This window comes from Talpa europaea, assembly GCF_964194135.1.
Source record: "Talpa europaea genome assembly, chromosome: 8".
NCBI lineage: Eukaryota > Metazoa > Chordata > Mammalia > Eulipotyphla > Talpidae > Talpa > Talpa europaea.
The window spans coordinates 110,462,935-110,481,347 of NC_140075.1; the positions used below are offsets into that span (position 1 = coordinate 110,462,935).

The 18,413-nt window shown below is 43.2% G+C and overlaps 2 protein-coding genes across 12 annotated transcripts in view; one reads left to right on the forward strand and one right to left on the reverse strand.

Annotated features, from left to right (window-relative positions):
- AHSA1 (activator of HSP90 ATPase activity 1) lies at positions 1-7,238 on the reverse strand (the record flags this gene model as incomplete). Its single annotated transcript, XM_084240063.1, has 9 exons — positions 6,971-7,238; positions 5,473-5,663; positions 3,953-4,035; positions 3,455-3,572; positions 2,027-2,115; positions 1,345-1,473; positions 789-890; positions 287-338; positions 1-173 (listed from the first exon to the last, which is right to left on the reverse strand). The coding sequence occupies exons 1-9, from the start codon at positions 7,048-7,050 to the stop codon at positions 1-3; spliced, it is 1,017 nt and encodes a 338-aa protein (XP_084096189.1). The 5' UTR covers positions 7,051-7,238.
- VIPAS39 (VPS33B interacting protein, apical-basolateral polarity regulator, spe-39 homolog) overlaps positions 6,480-18,413 on the forward strand; it is a gene marked incomplete at both ends in the record, with an annotated part of 26,699 nt that continues 14,765 nt past the window's right edge. For 8 of the 11 annotated variants that reach the window (XM_084240058.1, XM_084240056.1, XM_084240059.1 and 5 more), the window contains 5 exons: positions 11,073-11,165; positions 12,084-12,186; positions 13,932-14,075; positions 17,632-17,670; positions 18,005-18,069. In XM_084240058.1, the coding sequence (XP_084096184.1) occupies positions 11,073-11,165; positions 12,084-12,186; positions 13,932-14,075; positions 17,632-17,670; positions 18,005-18,069 (444 nt within the window). Of the gene's footprint in view, positions 6,543-11,072; positions 11,166-12,083; positions 12,187-13,931; positions 14,076-17,631; positions 17,671-18,004; positions 18,070-18,413 lie in introns of those variants that run through there. The other 3 variants (XM_084240060.1, XM_084240061.1, XM_084240054.1) reach the window with 2 other exon arrangements.

Consider the following 18,413-nt stretch of genomic DNA (forward strand, 5'->3'; position numbering starts at 1 on the left):
CTAAAATAAGCGTGCACCATAGCCAAAGGTCTGTTTGATGCCCTCGAAGTAGTACCGCTGCCAGCCCTGCCGCGTCCTCTCTTCCTCATGGGCAGGGATGCCTCGGCCTTCCATGCAGAGCTCAGTTTCTCCATTCTTGTCAATGAAGGTCAAGGTGATGGTGGCAAAGTGCCCTAAGGAAAGACAGAGGGGAGGCAGGTTATAGATCTAGGGTTTCCAGCTAGGTCTGAGACTCAAGAGGGAAAAAAAAAAAATTCTGGTGATAAAACAATTCCATGCTCCATACCTTCTGGCCAAGTTTTAAACCTCCACTTCATCACAATATGTTTCTCAGGGACCTAAAATAATCAGAGGTCAGTCTGTATAATGGACTACAATGTACACAGTCCTGACTAGGACTGGGCAACTGCACAATTATACTACTTATGAGGACAAAATGGACTAGGGCTGGTAGCTTCTGCACCATTAATTGCAACTTCTCCTTCTACATAACAATCAGGTCCAATTTTGCCCAAGTGAATTTCAGTGCCACAAATGGAAAGTCAAGCCACCACCACAGCTATCCTCTCTTTCATGTTTGATTTCTCCAGGAAGAACTAATTTTAACCCCACTAAGAAAATTCAAGAGAAGTTGCAGAGTTCTTATGAAAAATAAAACAAGATTTTACTCGCCAAAGAGACTGACGCCTCTATTTTACCCAGAGCTGAAGAAAAAGAAGTATTTCTCCTCTGCCTCTGATGAGACAGAGGCTGCATCTTGAGTGCGACGTGGGCTAGCAGATACTTACCAGATCAGTGAATTCCCCAGAGACATTGCCATCAACCAGTTGAAACTTCCCACCTTTATCTGCTTCTAACACTGCAGGAGCATGGGTGAAGGCCTGAACCAGCTGTAGAAAAAAAAAGAGAAGGCAGGGAGAAGATGTAAGTCTCTGAGTGGGACCCAGGAACAAATGCCAGGTGACACCGACATGCTCAACTGTTGCTGACGACATGACCTTGCCCACTGACCAGGTTCCTATTCTATTTTGTTCTTCCACAGACCACGCTTTGGCATGAGTAACTCTGAATCCATGACGCCCTTACTTCAGACTCTTTCACTTTTACCTGGAACAACTCCTAGTAGTTCCCACTTACATGACCCAAACTGGCAAAGAAGAGAAAAAAGGTAAATCCACTTTGATGAGTGGACTGAACAGAAGTATTTTTCCTTTGCGTCTGCTCGCACGAGGAAAGCCTCCTTCTCCCATTCATCAGCGCCTCCTCTGTGTACCGAGACAGGCCCACAACCCAAGTCACCTGGAGTGGCAGGTGTCACGAGACCTGGGGTGAGGGTCTTCTTACCTCTTGGGTGGTTAGCACTCTGTAGAGCTCCTCTGGTGACGTCAGGAAGGTTTCTTTAAGGGTGATCTTACAAGTGGGGATTTTGACACCAACAGATCTGGCCTGAGATTTTGCAGGAGCGGACTTAGCCTGGGAAGTAGCATGAAAACAATCAGGTTAGCGTAACTGCTAAACCTTAGTGACAGCTTCAGGATCCTGAATTCATTCTCAAAAACCTTTTCACCTCCAAGGCTATTTATTTCAAGGGGTAGGAGAGTACTTGTGTGTATGGATGCTTTAGTCATAAGGGGAACTCTTCTGGAAAATCCTCAATTTAAACTGAAAACCATCACCCCAGGTGAAGAAAACTGACATACAAAAAAAACGCAGCAGCCACAGTACATGTCGCATTGTTACCCACCCCACACATGTCTTCCTATATGGGCATTTATTGCAGTCAAGAGATTTTGAGGTCCCTGATGGTTTCTACTTACTCTAAGGGTCCGTTGTAAACTAACAAATTCCGGGGTTAAGATAGGAAGATAGACGACTACATCCTGTGGATTCTAAAAGCACCACAGGCTGTTTTGCCTTAGAGGTTAGGGTCAGAGAAAAAGAGGTGAAATGTGGAAACTGAGGAGGTGGCAGTATCTCCTCTCTTTCCAGATAGCCCTTCACCCCACCACCTGGGAACAGCATTTACCTTGCGCTCTTCAGTTTTCAGTGCTGGCTGCCCAGTTGGGTCTACTGACTCTCCATTCATTGTAGGCAAGATCATGCCCTGAGTGAACTCTGAAAAGAAAAAAAATCCCAGCTCTTGGAAGTTATTTCTCAGTAGCTGAAATTTGGGGCTTCATTATAGTTTGACAGACATGGCCATCTTACCCCAACACGAGGTGATGGCCAGGAAAGGAAGAGCTTACTTTCACAGCTTTACCTTTGGTCTACGCCAGGTAAGGATTTCAGTGTATGCTACAGGATGCAGTACATTCACTGGAAATACGTAAGCCCTGACTCAAATGGTAGCATTGCAACTTGTGGCATGTATATGAGATCTGTGGGTGGAAGTCCATGAATGTAGTGGCTCTTCAAGGACTTCAAGTGTGGGGCAAGATAACGATGCTGTTTATGTAGTCTACTTTTTCCGCTCTGCCTTCTACTCAGTAACAGCCACAACTGTTACAGCAGCAAAACACTGGATCCCCCCAAAAAAGGTATCACTGTCTCTACTGCCTCTCACTGATGGTCATCAGATGCACTCCAACATCACCACCAGAACACACTGGCAGACTGGCATTCTACAGGAGAGCTGGCCAGTCTAATAACCCTCTAACTATCTCTGGAGAATGCAAATCGAAGATAACCCAGGGCTATGCTCAAGAATGCCAACTCTTTAGATCAGTACCATCCAACAGAAATGTATCAACTTCAAGTAAAGTTTAAAATTTTCCAGTTGGGCTTCCTTGGTGGCACAAGGGGTTAAATCTCAGCACTATGAATCCATCACCAGCCACTGCAGCACAAGTTTGATCCCCAGCCAGGGAGCTGACCCATTTGGCACAGCAGACCGCTCCGGGTCTCACCCACTGCTTCCCTCAGCAGTGTATTTCAGCAGATCTGCCTGTTCTGTTCCCCACCCTGCCTCTGGTGAATCCTCTTACCCCCCTCCCCCGAACCCCCCCCCCACCTCTGGCTTCCACCCCAGCTTGTGTGTGCATAAACAAACAAAATAAAACTTTAAAAGAATAAATAAAATTTTCCAGTAGCAACGTTAAAAAGTTAAAGGAGCAGAAACTAATTTTAATAATGTATATAACATTTCTACACTATGATTTCAATGTTAACGATGTAAAAAAATATTGAAATATCTTACTTTTTTTCGTGCCAGATATTTTATACTCACAATACTTCTAAATTTGGGCTAGCCATATTTCAAGTGTTCAATTGCCGAAATATTAGAAAATTCATCTCTAGATTTTTCTTACTCAGTTTACAGACTGACTCTGAGATGAAATAAGATCCTTCCCCCCAAATCTTTACCCATTTGCCAAAGAAAGATGGTCAAGCCCCTTAATCAGTCTGACAGGTGAAAACTATCTCCTCAAGGCATACATTACTACTCAAGGGATACCTGTTTTGAGGGTGCTGATGTAAATTCCCATTGCTTCTCTTAGAAGTTTCACCCCTTCTTCCTTCATTAAGGCCACGAGATTTGTGTCAGGCTCATCTTTGGCAAGGCTCACACTAATCTGAGTGAAAGATCAGAAGTAGGTGGTAAATAACTTGAGGGCACCACATGTTGTGGGTGCTGAGCGATCAACTACTGACATTTCCAAAGGAAATGCATGAGGGCTAGGGTATTTGACAATCCCCATGAGTGATCCTTTTTGAGTTCCTCTGCCAGGCAAAGGTGGCTTAGGTTAGAACTCCTATAACTAGCTAAAGCAAAGTAATTAAACACACACTGCTCTGGAAGCTCCCAAAGGTTCAATGGGCCTAGAAAGTCATCTGCAAACTGGGGTTCTGAATGTTTGGGTCAACTGTGGGCTCTCATCTTGACTGAAAGGTCAATTTTCTTATGTGAGGTAAAAAGATGTAGAAGACTCAGGCTGAGTTAGGAAGCACAAACCTCTACTTCATCCACACTGTTTTCATCAGACAAATTGGGGATCTCCACATGACCCTTGTAGTGTACTCCGGACTTCGAGGTACCTGTCAAAAGGAATGCAATATTAGCCTCCTACTCTAGAGTCCTATTACTCCTATTACATTTCTTCTGGACAACTCAACTAACCCTCTTTATTCTAACAGGAGTATCCATGTCAGGAGTAACCAACCTCCCCCTAAGGAAAAAATGTCTTTCCCCATCAGATTTCTTGAGCTCAACTGTGTTATTACAATATGGGACCAAGAGCTACAAGGACTCGGCACTATCATGAATTCTGCCAGAGAGGACTTGGATCAATAGCCAGATCAACTAGAACACTTGCTTTGAAAATATAAATTTGTTCTAATATGACTGCTATACTAGGGAACAACTTGACCAAAACATGAATTTCACGTGTGCTAGTGTGATTTTTATCCATGATAAATACTAGGTGAACACACAGAAAAATAGACCCAGCAGACATGAGTTGCAGAGGAATACACAAAACACACATCTCAAACACTTATCTCCAGCAATCTGTTTACATGCATGTCATGAGCCATGCCACCCACAACTGGTGTAAATGTTCCTTCTGATTTCGGATGCCTTCGTTCCACCACACATCAATAAACCACACATCAAAGCCTTCCTAATGGCCACTTTCACAGTAAACTTCAGATCTTTTTTCAGGGCAAATCCCTGCATCTATTGTACTATTAATGTGTTTATTACCATTTGACATGTCTAACATTGTGCTATAATTTTCATGTCCCTGAGTTTTTAAAACCGTGTCACCAATGAAGTTTTTGGATGCTGTTTCCCTAGCCCCAAGTTTCCCATAAGTCCATGTTTCCCAAAGTCCTGTGACTTTGTACAGTGTAGTAATTTTTAGGAAAACATGTCATGTTATGGCAGAATTGAATGGTCTGCCCCATACACATATTCTTTCAGCTTTAGTACCTCTTAAAATCCAGCCTCTCAACTCTCAGGGCAACCCAAGGCCACTACCTCCTGATATTTCACATACAGGTCCTAATTCTTTCCTTGAATCATTATCACAGAAAGGGCATTAATAAGGATAAGACTGACCCAAACGATAGTCACATATAAGTTTCATTAGCACAAAATAGCCCAACCTGCTAACTTCAATACTGGCAAGAATAAGAAAAGACCAAGACCAAAAAAATCCCTTCCCCACTTTTGAGTCATCCAAGAATCAGAAGTAGCTAGTCTGGGGAAATGACCCTTGTGTCACAACAGAGTCCAAGGCCCAAGGATGCTGTGGTCCAGCTGCTACACTTGTGAGACCCAGAGTGAGGACACTCAGTGACCCAGAGTGGCAGAGAAATTTTAGCAACGACTGCTGCTTTCTTCAGGACTCCAAAGCATAGTACCTCTCTTCCTGGAAAAATTCATAACCTCTCAAAAACTGACCTCCCCAGTTACTTAACAGTCAATCAAAATGCAGTCAACCCTTTTTCTTGACATCCCAGCAGACTTACCTGTCCAATTTAGTTTGACACTCCACTCATAAAAGAAGATAAGTTTGCCTTTGCGATTGTTAATTGATGCCTCTCCATCAAGCTTATTCACTTCTGTCACCTCACACTTGCCTTCCTCATTTTGCACCTGCACTGCCAGGAACAGTGTCTTCAGCTTGTCTGTGGACCAATTTGAAGCATCCCTCTCTGTCCTGCAAAACAGAAAGCGCCAAATGGAGGAGACACCACTTGCTAAATGCTAAAGCAATTGTGAGAAATGGAAAAGAACAGAAAAACAATGAGTTCCACTCCAGAATGTCCATAAATGTTACTTTCGTTTAAGAAGACAAAGAATTGCATATTGTCAATAAGGCTAACTGCTATTTAGAATAGTCACAAACGAAATGGAAAATTATGCTTTCCTTTACCAGCAGGATGGTTGGTACTGGGGTCAACATTAACGCTGTAACATGGCGCCCCCTTTTGGCCAATGGGAAATCTGTGCAAACATTACTTAGGGCGGTAGAAAAGTAGTATCTACCCAAAAGGTCCCGTAGAGAATAAACCAATAATGTTGACTTCATTACCACGGAATTCTGACCAGTCAAGTTCAGGCTATGCTATAAATACCCTACACATTCTGTGCCCTCTAAATGGCCATAAAAACAAAGTCAGTCCAGGATTTCAACAACAAAAAATTAGGTCAGGCACTCTGTGTCTGTTGAAAGAGAGGAGGCAGGCTGAGCTACAGAGAAGAAAACCACTATCTGCCTCCCAACTGGCTAACTGGTAGAGACAACAGCAAAACCGAGCTGCAACAAAGTAAAAACACACAGCAAAGACAACATGGACAAAGCTCAATGGACAGGAAAGGTAAGGAAACATTACTTCTGGAAGACGTGGTGAAGGAGGGTAGGCTTTTAAAAGCGGTTTCGATTATAAAACCACGATTGCCCGGCAACCAGGGACAGTCCCTGGAGTTACAACACAACCAACGTAACAGTTCCGGGTGAGAGGCCGGGGCGTCCTCAGCACCAATGAGCTCGGAGCACCTGCAGAACATGTTCCAAACCTTCGCCCTCTGGATCGAGACAGTGGTCCCCCTATAACTGACTCTTAATTTCACCCGCAAGCCGCAAATTAGGAATCCCAGGGCCCCGGCCCCGGCCTCACGCAGCAACCTCCCCATACAACCCGAGGCGGTCGGGGCTCACGGAGTCCTGCGGCCACGTGTGGGAAGCACCTCCCTGCTCGGGCTGGATGCAGCAGCTCGGCGGGTATGTGCTCTCTCCCCCCCGAGGCCCCTCCTCGAGGGATCAGCCCTCCACGTCTCCCCCCGCCCGAAAACCCTGCAAGAGCCCAGGAGCGGAGGGGCCTGGGGCCACAGAGCCCTGCAATGGACAGGACCCGGCCCCACCTCCGGGCAGGGCTGCCTCTGCCCAGTGCTGCCCCGGCCGAGGCTGCAGGGCGACCCACCCGGCCCGGCGTCCGCTCCCGCGGCCTGGCCCGCCGGCCTCACCAGTGCCAGTTGTTGACGTTGGTGGCGTCCGCCCGCTCCTCCACGATCCAGCGTGGGTCGCCCTCACCCCACTTGGCCATCGGCTCTCCTATGGCGCCGTCACCAGCTCCCGAGCAGCCACAGCCACAGCCTCAGGGCCGCCCGATCCCTGCCGCCCGGCAGCGCCTGGAAACTACTAGAAGCGGCCGCAGAACCTCCGGGCTTGCTTTTCCCTCCACCCCCGCCCCCTCCCCGCCTCGACTTCCGGCTCCTCCTCACTCTCACCGGGTACTTCCGTTTCACCTCCCGGGCCGCAGCTGGTGCTGCTCAAAGGTTCCTTCGCGCTCCCTGAGGAGAGCGCCAGAGGGCCCCGAAAGGCAACCGCTCACACGCCCACCCCTCACCTGTAGGGATACAAAGGAGACGTCTCATTGTTTCGCTCGACCCTGAATTGGCCCTGCTGAGCCTCATGGGAGTTGTAGTCTTGCTCGGCTGACCCGCTGGGTAACCGCGGAAGGTCGCACGACAAGTAAGGAAACACCCTGGAGACGATGCGCTGGGGATTCTGGGAGCTGTAGTCAAGAAGCCCCGTGGCCCCTCCGGAGAGTCTCTTGCAACAGGAGGCGGGAAAACTACCACTTCCAGCATGCCCCGCGGCCTCTTCTCGCCTGGTGTTCGGCGCTCTCGCTCCTCCCCGCGACTCTCCTCTTCCGCCCCTTTTCTATGCCGCATAGCTTGATTAGAAAGGCTGGTGCGGCGGCGGAAGAGCTGGCGTTGTCCTGAGAGGGAGGGCTCGGTGTGGAAGAGGTGAGGGCGTCCTAACTCCCTTGGGCCGCAGAGTTGGCTGAGTCCAGCCTCTCCGCGTCCTGGTCCTGCACCTGTTCCCAGAGGTGTCCCTGGAGTCCCTGCCCCCAGCCCCCGCCCCAGGCCTGACTCCGCTGCTGAAGCGACCCTTGAACTAGGCGTCGAGTGCGCTTGGGCTTGGGGCTGCGATGGAGTCCCCACATTTTGTTATGAGCAAGCATTTATTTTCTCTACCAGGGATCCTCCTGGCTATGGCGACTGCGGTGGCTCCTGACTTCCTGGATGTTCGTCCAGAGTCGTATTCATTGAAGCCACTTGCCCCGGCCCCGGGTCCCAGCCTCACCCGTGTAGGCCTGCTTCTGGAGATAATTGAGTCCAGATTTAACTTCTCAGCAGCTGGTTTCTGAAATTGCCCGAGGCAGGGAGCGTGTTGGTTGTGGATTTGTTTTTGTGTCTTGCTGATGATCCTTCTTGTGTTTCCCCCTGTCATCATGCACCTGTTCCCCCTTCGGGTCTCCTCTCCTATCTTAGAGCATCTCACTTGACGTGTGATGTAAGAACACACATCTGAAGTATTTTAAATTAAGTTGAAGCACTTTCTCAACCACTCTTAAAATTGTATCTGGTTGCTTTATCACTTCCAGAGCCCTTAAATCTAGAACCAGGTAAATCTCGGTTCTGATTTGGTATTGGAAGAATAAATTGGTGTCAGGTATTCACTAGTGTATGGTAAAAAATAGAAAAGAAGGAAAAATTACAGAAATCCTCTGGTGGATTATTGGCTTAGTAAACTACATTGTATGCCTATCTGTAGATAATTTATTTAATCTGGTACCTAGTTTTCCTTAGAGTGAAAAGCAGAGGACCATACAAGTTTGTGGAAATGATCCAGGAGACAGAAAACCTGGGTAATAGGAACAACTAGTAAGGTGACTTTGCTAGCTAATCCTTTTGTGCCTCATTTCCTTCATCAGTGAAAGGGAATCTGCCAATCCTACCTTCAAGGTTTGTTCTGAGAATGAAAAAGTGCTTTTATAAACTCACCTGTGCCAGAGACCTAGCCATGCTCTGTGTTTGTGATGAGCACTAGAATGTTTGTACCAAAATTTGTTAATCTTTATGATTGCTTAAAAATGTTTCCTAGTTTTCCCCAAAGTACCATGATGATTTTATTAATAATAAAAGCTAATACTTAATTTTGTGTTAGGCACTAAGGGCTTTACATATATTGACTAAGCCTCACAACAATCTTTTAAGGTCGTCTTGTTATATTCATTTTACACATGAGGGAACCTAGATAGAAAGATGTCAGTAAAATATCCCATACTCCAGAAAATTTACTATGTAGTTTTTGCTAGGCACTTTATTAGTTTTATCATGAGTTCTTGGTATGCTTCACGGTGACTCTGTGAGGTAGCATATCATTTTCTCTAAGGTTTAGAAGTAAAATAATATACCCAGTTTGCTCAGAATTGGAAAAACTAAGATTTAAACTTAAGTCTGCCTGACTACGAAGTCAATTTTCATTGTGCCTACCAGCTTTATTTGGTTTTGATTCCCTGTAATAAAATATTCAAAACAATTTTGAGCCACATCTGGGGTAGTAATCAATTAATGATGTCTGCCATGGGAAGGGATTAGATCGTGGAAAATTCCTGCCATACCTTTGCCTTTTCTATATCCTCTGAAAATACAGAGGCAGGAAGTGAGAGTAGAGTATGTTGAGGGCCACCAGAAATCAAATCACTGTTGCCATGGTGTTTCTCAAGCTTCTATGGAGAAAGGTATTATTGAAATAAAAGGAAAAGCAAATTGATCCTTTGGAAATTGACACAGTCAAGCCTTTTGAGTTATTTTTAGTGCTGTGTAAGGTTTGGTTCTATTTCTTGGCTTAAATCAGTTTTCTTTCTAATCCAGTGAACATTGATAATCTGTAATTCTAGGGCAACACTTTTTTTGATTAAAATTTAATTTTAGATTAATTATGAGAGAGATTTGTGGTGTTTTGACTAATTTTTTTTTTTAAAGAATAAGTTTTTTTTTTTTTAAAGATTTATTTATTTATTTATTTATTTATATAAGCACTGGGTACAGTCACGAGTGCGGGAGGGTGAGAGAATTCACCAGAGCCAGAGTGGGGAACAGAACAGGCAGACTGAAATACAGCACTGAGGGGAGCAGCGGGTGCGGCAGGAGAGGTGTGTCGTGCCATGTGGGACCCTCGCCAGCGGCCGGGTATCAAACTGGCGCTGCAGAGGCTGCGGGCAGCTTCTCAGCCCAGCGCTCAACCGCTGCGCCACCCGGGGAGGCCCGCTTTGACTAATTCTTCATGTAGTTTCTTTTCCTGGCCATTTCCTCATTTCCCAAAATTTGGCCAATAGATGCTAATAAATAATGATTAGAAGAAACAGTTTAATTCATCTTTTAATTGCTTTGCATTCATTCTTTCAGACCTGATAAGCATATGTGAGAGCAAGGTATTTGTCAGTTGTATTCCTGGAAGTATTCTGAGAGCTTACAATATTGCCTTAGAGATAGCACTAAGAGATGAATGTTGAATACATAACAACAGGTGTTTACTGTTATTTTCATCATTTGACTGCTCTTGCATATTCAGCAAAGTTCATGATGCATCCAAGACACTTAACTGTCTTGGACTACTACCTTCACACATATCTGTGCTAAAGCTCTGTTGAAGGGTCCCTTAGAAGAGGGAGCATGTCTTGCATCTTTAAAATATCTGTTAAAACACTTGAGAGACTGCCTTGGCCAACGTAGATTCTCTAGGAATGAATAGCTACTTGTGAGTAATTAGAAGCTCAAAAGTATGGTTTGATCAGTTGGAAACCTAAGGATCTGATTTTTATGGCAGGTTCAGTATTTGCCTTTTTTTTTTTTTAAAGATTTATGTGTTTATGCATACAAGAGCTTGTATGTAGGCCAGAGGTGCGGGGTGGGGGTGGGCAGGACTGTGAGAGGACTCACCAGAGGCAGAGTGGGGAGCAGCCCAGGCAGATTGACTGAAATACACTGCCGAGGGGAGCAGTGGGTGAGACAGGAGAGGTCTGCTGTGCCATGTGGGTCAGCAACCTGGCTGGGGATCGAACTCGTGCTGCAGTGGCTGCCAATAGCTTCATAGTGCTGAGACTTAACTCCTTGTGCCACCAGAGAGGCAGAAGTTCAATATTTGCTTTACCAGATTCTTTGATACATCCCTGATTATTGGACAGAGTTTGTAGTAAAGAAATCTAAAGAGCCTTTGGGGCTCTTTGGGGAGGAATCCAAAAAGGGATATATGTCTGTTTTCCTCTTATTCCAGATGAATCGAACAAAGGGAGATGAGGAAGAGTATTGGAACAGCTCCAAGTTCAAGGCTTTCACCTTTGATGATGAAGATGATGAACTCTCACAGGTAGGTTGCAGTTAGATAAAGGTGCACCCTCTTCCACAGTGTAAAATTCCTTCTTCCTGCATCCTCAGTAACCTGGATTTGACCTAGTCTCCATTAGATGACCCAGAAATGTTTTGGGTCAGTCTTTAGAAAAAAAATTCTTGGAGAAGAGTCTTCACAAAAGATGCGTAGGGTTTGTAAAAACCAACCCTCTGCCTTTCTTACTGTACATTATTAAGATGATCCTTTCAATTTTTTTCCCCAAGAATCCCAAGGCTTTTATAACATAATCTTTTTTTTTTAAGATTTATTTATTTATGCATACAAGAGCTGGGATACAGGCCAGAGATGTGTGTGTGTGGGGCGGGGTGGAGGCGGGTGACAGGATTCACCAGAGACAGAGTGGAGAGCAGAACAGAAGGACTGACTGAAATACACTGCCGAGGGGAGCAGTGGGTGAAACAGGAAAGGTCTGCTGCACCATGTGGATTGCTCCCTGGCAGGCCGGGAATCGAACTCGTGCTGGAGAGGCTGCGGATTGCTTCATAGTGCAGTGCTTAACCCCTTGCGTCACCAGGGAGACTCATAATCTATTATTTTTGAAAGACTGAATTGGGAGTTTTGTATCTGTTTTACAAATGGGAAAATACTCATTTTTGAGGAAGAAGATAAGCTCACTTAGATTTATACAAGTCAGTGTTAGGAATGTGATTAGAACACAGAGTTGACTAATTCCTCCTAACTCTTTTACCACTGGCCTATAGTGTTCCCTAAAAACAATTTGTGCTCTTGGAAGATATCCAGCAGAGTAGGCTTTTAATTGCAGAGGGTAAAAGTGATAGCCATCTTCAAATCCCAACTCCTCAGCTTTTGTAGTTATCAAAGAGAGAGGTGGGAAGTGATGATGTCTTGAGTGTCCTGTGTTACGTTCCTCCGCAGTTGAAGGAATCCAAACGGGCAGTGAATAGTCTTCGAGACTTCGTGGATGATGATGATGACGATGACCTGGAGAGAGTCAGCTGGAGTGGGGAACCTGTGGGAAGTAAGTAGAAGAGGCCCTAGCTGAGGATTGATAGCCAGGGTTTTTGTTACTAATGAAGGCTCCACTTATTTGTCTTCTCAGTGTCAGTGAAGGGAATGAGGTTAGACTATTTGCAGATGAGCATACACCTGAATATTTAACCCCCAGAGAAGATACTTGGGAAAATACAGCAGTAGTTCCCATATGGCCGTGGAGATCTGCTGTCCCAGCAATAATGTTTGACTGTCTATTTCAGACTCCCTTGGGGTGCTTGCTAAAATTAGATTCCTAGGCTTCACTCTAGAGAGTGACTCTCAGTTGGGGTGGGGGATCTCAGTTTGTAATAAATACTGCAAGTGTTTTTAGCATGCAGACATACTGAGGAACTACTGACTTAATTGCTCATAATAGGTTGGCAGAGCTGCCTTTCCTAACCACCAAGTTTCACTGTTTAACTCTTACATCATACTACCTAACAACTTTGCACAATCCATCTGATTTTTAAAAATAGTTTCTAAGATTTTTTTTTTTTTAAATAGGAGGTACCATCATGTGATTTATTTATTTATTTATTTATTTATTTTTATTTATTTATACAAACACTGGGTACAGTCAGAAGCGCGGGAGGGTAAGAGAATTCACCAGAGCCAGAGCGGGGAGCAGAGCAGGCAGAAGGACCGAAGTACACTGCCGAGGGGAGCAGCGGGCGGCAGGAGAGGTCTGCGCGCCATGTGGGACCCTCCTCTGGTGGCCGGGGAGCAGCCGGGGATCGAACCGGCGCTGCAGAGGCCACAGGCAGCATTGTAACCCAGCGCTCAACCGCTGCGCCACCGGGGAGGCCCACCATCATGTGATTTAAAAGTCAAAAAGTACTTAAGGCATACAGTGAAAGGTTTCATTCCCGCATTGTCAGAGTTACAGTCTGCCTTCCCCCTTCCAATAACCACTCTTGCATTCTTCCTTTGTATTCATCGAAAATTCTTTTTGCATACAAAAATACATATAGGAATATATATCCTTACCCTTTCTTTGCATCTGTGATAGCATATTTTATACCCTTCTGTTTTCATTTGACAATACAACGGAGATCTTTTCAAATCACAAAAGTTTTCTCATTCTCTCTCTTTTTAAAACAGCAGCATAGTATTACATTGTATAGGTTTACCATAATTCCTTTAACCAGTCCACTCCTGATGAACTTTAGATTGTTTCCAATCTTTGGTTGAGTGCATTGTTATCAATAACCTTGTATTCTGCCCACATACGCCACAGACGAGTTTATGAAAGGTCAGTTTCGAGGGTGGAATTACTGGCAGAGAATATTTGCATCTGTATTGATATTACCAAATTGCCCTCCACAAGGGTTGAACTAATTTGTACTCCCACCAGCAACATTAGAGGGTTCCTGTTTCCTGGTAGTCTTGACAAAACAGGATATTATTAAACTTTTGGATCTTTGGCAATCTTACAGAGGACCGATAATAATGTGGTGTACCTTTATTTGTGGTTGTAAGAGTGAGCATGAGTATCTCTTCATGTGTTTAATAGTCACTTGAATTTCCTTTTCTGTGATCCCTTCATTTCATTTGCCCTCTTTTCTGTGAATTAGTCTGTTTGATTGTATCCTTTTTCCTCTGCCTCAATTTTTGGAGTCTATATTGGACAAAGGCCCAGGGCCTCTGGTGAAAAGCTTTTAGAGTTGGTTGGAATGTTATCAGGATTTACTTTGGATGAGAATAATTAACTTAGTTCTTACTATCCCATAGGTATCTCATGGTCTATCAAAGAGACTGCTAGTAATAGTGTGTCAAACCATGAGGGACGTGAACAACTAAAGAGCCGAAACAGCTTCTCCTATGCACAGCTACCCAAACCTCCTTCTACTTATTCCCTGAGCAGCTTTTTTAAAGGTAAAGCATTATAATTAAAGGGACAGGGAATCCTCCTTTATTCAGAATAAGCCCTAAGTTATAATTTTCATTTACTCTGCTCTGGAAGAAAAAGAATGTCTTTGGACTTGGCAGTTTGGGATTAGGAGTGGGAGAAATGAGAGAAATTCAGATAGATTAGAACAGGTTTCTAGAACATGATGAACAAAATTAACCCTGTGACAAGTACTGTAGAAATTTGCATAGGTCATAATTTCACCCTACCCCTGTACACTGTTGTTGGGAACCTTTATGCACTACTGGTGGGAATGCAAAATGATACAGCTGCTATGGAAGGCAGTTAATTAAATGTACAATTATCATATATGATCCAGTAGTCTACTTTTGGGTATCTACCAAAAAGAACCACAAGCAGAGACTTGAATAGCTGTTGTTATATACCAGTGTTTGTAGCAGCACTTATTCATAATAATCAAAAGGTAGAAATAACCCAAACATCTATTGACTGATAAGTGGACAAGTAATATGTACATGTAGTGGAATTATTATTCATCCAAAAATGAATTAAATTCTTATACATGCCACAGTATGCATGAACCTTGAGTGCTTTATGATCATTGAAATAAGACACAACAGGAGTGTACAATGGAGAGAGGGAAGGTCTCTTCAGCAAGTGGTGGTGGGAAAACTGAATAGCAATACCCAGAAAAATGAAGGTAGGCTACTCTAACCCTACACAAAAATTAACTCAAAATGGATTAAGGACTAGGATATAGGATCAAAACCCATAAAATATATAGAACAAAACACAGGCAAAATACTCCACTAACATTGGTCTCAGGGCTGTCATTAGGAACTAGACTCCAATGGCTAGAAAAACAAAAGCAAAAGTAAGCAAATGGGTCTACATTAAACTAAAAACCTGCATAGCAGAAGAAAATGCCATGGAAATGAAGAGACATCCTACTGAATGGAAGAAAATATTGCCCATCGACATGGGGCTAATATATCTAAGATCTACAAAGAACTTACACCTCAACATGAAAACAAATAATTCAGTCAAAAAATAGGCAGAAGCGCTAAATAGACAATTCTCCAAAGAAGACATACAGATGACCTACAGGCACATGAAAAAAATGAGGGAAATGCAATCAAAACCAAAGTGAGGTACCATCTCATCCCCATGAGAATGGCACATAGCAAAAAAACCAGAAACAACAAATCTTCCAAGGGTGTGGAGGAAAAAGACCCTTGTACACTGTTGGTGGGAACACAGACTGATTCGGCCCCTCCCTATGGAAAAAATAAGGAATATTCTCAAAATAGATATGATCCAGCAATTCCATTCCTTGGCATATATCCAAAGAATGCAGAAACACTAATTTGAAGGAATGTATGCACTCCTATGTTCATTTTTTTTAAAGATTTATTTATTTATTTATGCATACAAGAACTGGGATACAGGCCAGAAGTGTCGGGGGATGAGAGAATATACCAGAAACAGTGGGGAGCAGAACAGGCAGATCTACTGAAATACACCTCTGAGGGGAGCAGCGGGTGAGTCAGGAGAGGTCTTTTGTGCCATGTAGGTAGCTCCCTGGCCGGGGATCAAGCTCATGCTGCAGTGGCTGCGGATACCTTCATAGGTTGTGTCTTAACCCCTTGTGCCTCCAGGGAGGTCGTGCACTCCTATGTTCGTTGCAGCACTGTTTACAAAGGTCAAGTTATGGAAACAACCTAAGTGTCCCAAAACAGATTAGTGGATGCCTTTGGGAACACTTAGAAAAGGATGTATTTGTACACAATGGGATACTATTCAGCTATCAAAAGAGATAAAATATTTTTTATTTATTTATTTAAATTTTATTTTTATATCCCCCATACAATTACAACCCCCTTAGTTTGACCCCAAGCTCTCCTTTCCCAGCCCCCCATCCCCCGTAGAGTGTCTCTGGTTCATAGTTGTTTGTTGATTTTGATATTTTCTTTCTTACAGCTATTCTTTTTCCTGGTCCCTTATTTAAGTTTTCTAGATTCCTGCTATGAGTGAGACCATCCGGTATTTTTCTTTTTCTTTCTGGCTTATTTCGCTGAGCGTGATCCCTTCCAGATCCATACATATTGCTGCAGATTGCATGTGTTTATCTTTTTTGAATGCTGAGTAATATTCCATGGTGTATATGTACCACATCTTCTTGATCCAGTCATCTATTTTTGGGCATTTGGGTTGTTTCCAAAGCTTAGCTATTGTAAACAGTGCTGCTATAAACATAGGGGTGCAGGTGCTCTATTGGAATTGATGATTCTGTGTCCTTTGGGTAAATACCTAGGAGGAATTGCTGGATCATATGGAAGCTCTATGTTTAGTAGGTCAAGAAATCTCCACACAGCTCTCCATAGTGGTTGGGCCAGTTTGCACTCCCACCAGCAGTGCAGGAGAGTTCCTTTTTCTCCACAACCTCGCCAACATTTGTTGTAGCTAGTTTTTTTAATATGTGCCATTCTCACTGGTGTCAGATGGTATCTCATGGTAGTTTTGATTTGCATTTCCCTGATTACAAGTGATTTTTGAACATTTTTTCATATGCCTGTTGGCCATTTGCATTTCCTCTTCAGAGAAGTTTCTTTTTAGCTCTTCTGCCCATTTTTTGACTGGATTATTTTAACGGAGATAAAATCTTAACCATTTGTGACAACGTGGATGGAACAGGAAGGAAAGGAACTGCTTAATGAAATAAGTCAGAAGAATACAGAGAAATATGGGGTGACTTTACTCACGGACTAGAGAGAAACAAAACAAAGGAACAGATGAAACTAAATCTAAACAATCCCTAGAAATATGATTGCAGAATTGAGCTTACTGGAGGGGGTAAGCAACAAAGGGGAGAGGGGCCCCAGTGGTCTGTGGTGAAAGATTATGTTTTTTTCAGTGGTGGGTGTGGTTTGGTAACATATCTGAGGTGGTATAAACCTATTTCCCTATATCACATGCAGTATTGTTAAACCAGCGTTACCTCTTAAAAAAAAAAAAAAAAGACAAAAACAGACACATAACTGTGGGGAGTAATAGAAAATAGGTGGTAGAAATAGTAATAGAAAATAGGTGGTAATTAGATGACTTGATAAAATTTCTTTTGAATCTACCATCACTGTATGATTCTACTTTTACATGCTATCTAAAATAATCAGATTCATAGAAACAGAAAGTAGAATAGAGGTTACCAGGGCCTGGGGGTAATGGAGAATGGGGAGTTATTGTTTAATGGGTGCAGGATCTCCATTTGAGATGAAGAAAAAGTTCTGGAGTTAGATAATGGTGATGATTATACAATGTGCATGTACTCGATGGCACTGAACAGTTGAAAATAGTAAGTTTTTTGTTATCTATATTTTACCACAATTTAAAAAAATTTTCCTTTTTTTTGATGACACCTCAAATTTCTGAAATTGACAAAAGCTTTTTTAAGCATATGTTCCCACATTGTATAAAAAGGTTCTGTAACTGCATTCTTAACCAAGTGTGAATGGCTCTGACTTGAACTTTTAACCTCTTCTCTCCTGTGCTCTTTACCTTTAGGGAGAACTAGACCTGGAAGTTTCCAGTCTCTTTCTGATGGTAGGTATTGATCTTCTCTTGATTTCTATAATAGATATTACTGATCTCGGGTACAGTGTGGGGAGTTATGAAGACAGATGGTAATTAGATGATTAGATGAATAGATGAAATTTCTTCTGAATCTATCATCACTGTTAGACACATTTTCTGATCTTGTGTAAGGAAGTAGAAATCATTCTGGCTATAAGGGAAGGGATGCCTTCTTTGAGGAGGAACTGAAATCTACATAAAGGTACCGTGGGAGTTTGCAAGACAAATTTAAGAAGGAAGCAATAGAGGAAAAGAATGACAAAAAGCTGATGTCATTCTGAACTAGCTGCCTGTTCTTTTTCAGCTCTGTCAGACACACCTTCCAAAAGCTATGCTCCCGAGCTGGGTCGACCCAAGGGAGAATATAGGGTGAGTTTACATCGTACACTGGTGTGACACTTTAAAGTGCTTTGGCACACATTGTCTTACTGGATCTTCCCAACTTTTTGAGCAGGTACAAAATAATACCCCCTTTTATAGGTACAAATACTCAATTTCTAAACATTTGGAATTGCTATGGTTCTCACAGCTAGTAAATGGTAGAACTTGCACTCAAAAATTTCTGTTTTCGAATTCAGTCCTACCACACTTTCCTTATCTATTATGCTGCCTCTTGAAGTCTGCACTCCAAAACTTTTGATCATTACTGTTGTCTAGAAATTTGATGGGGCTTACCCCCCCAAAAAAATTGCTTCATAAGGAAGAAATTTTAT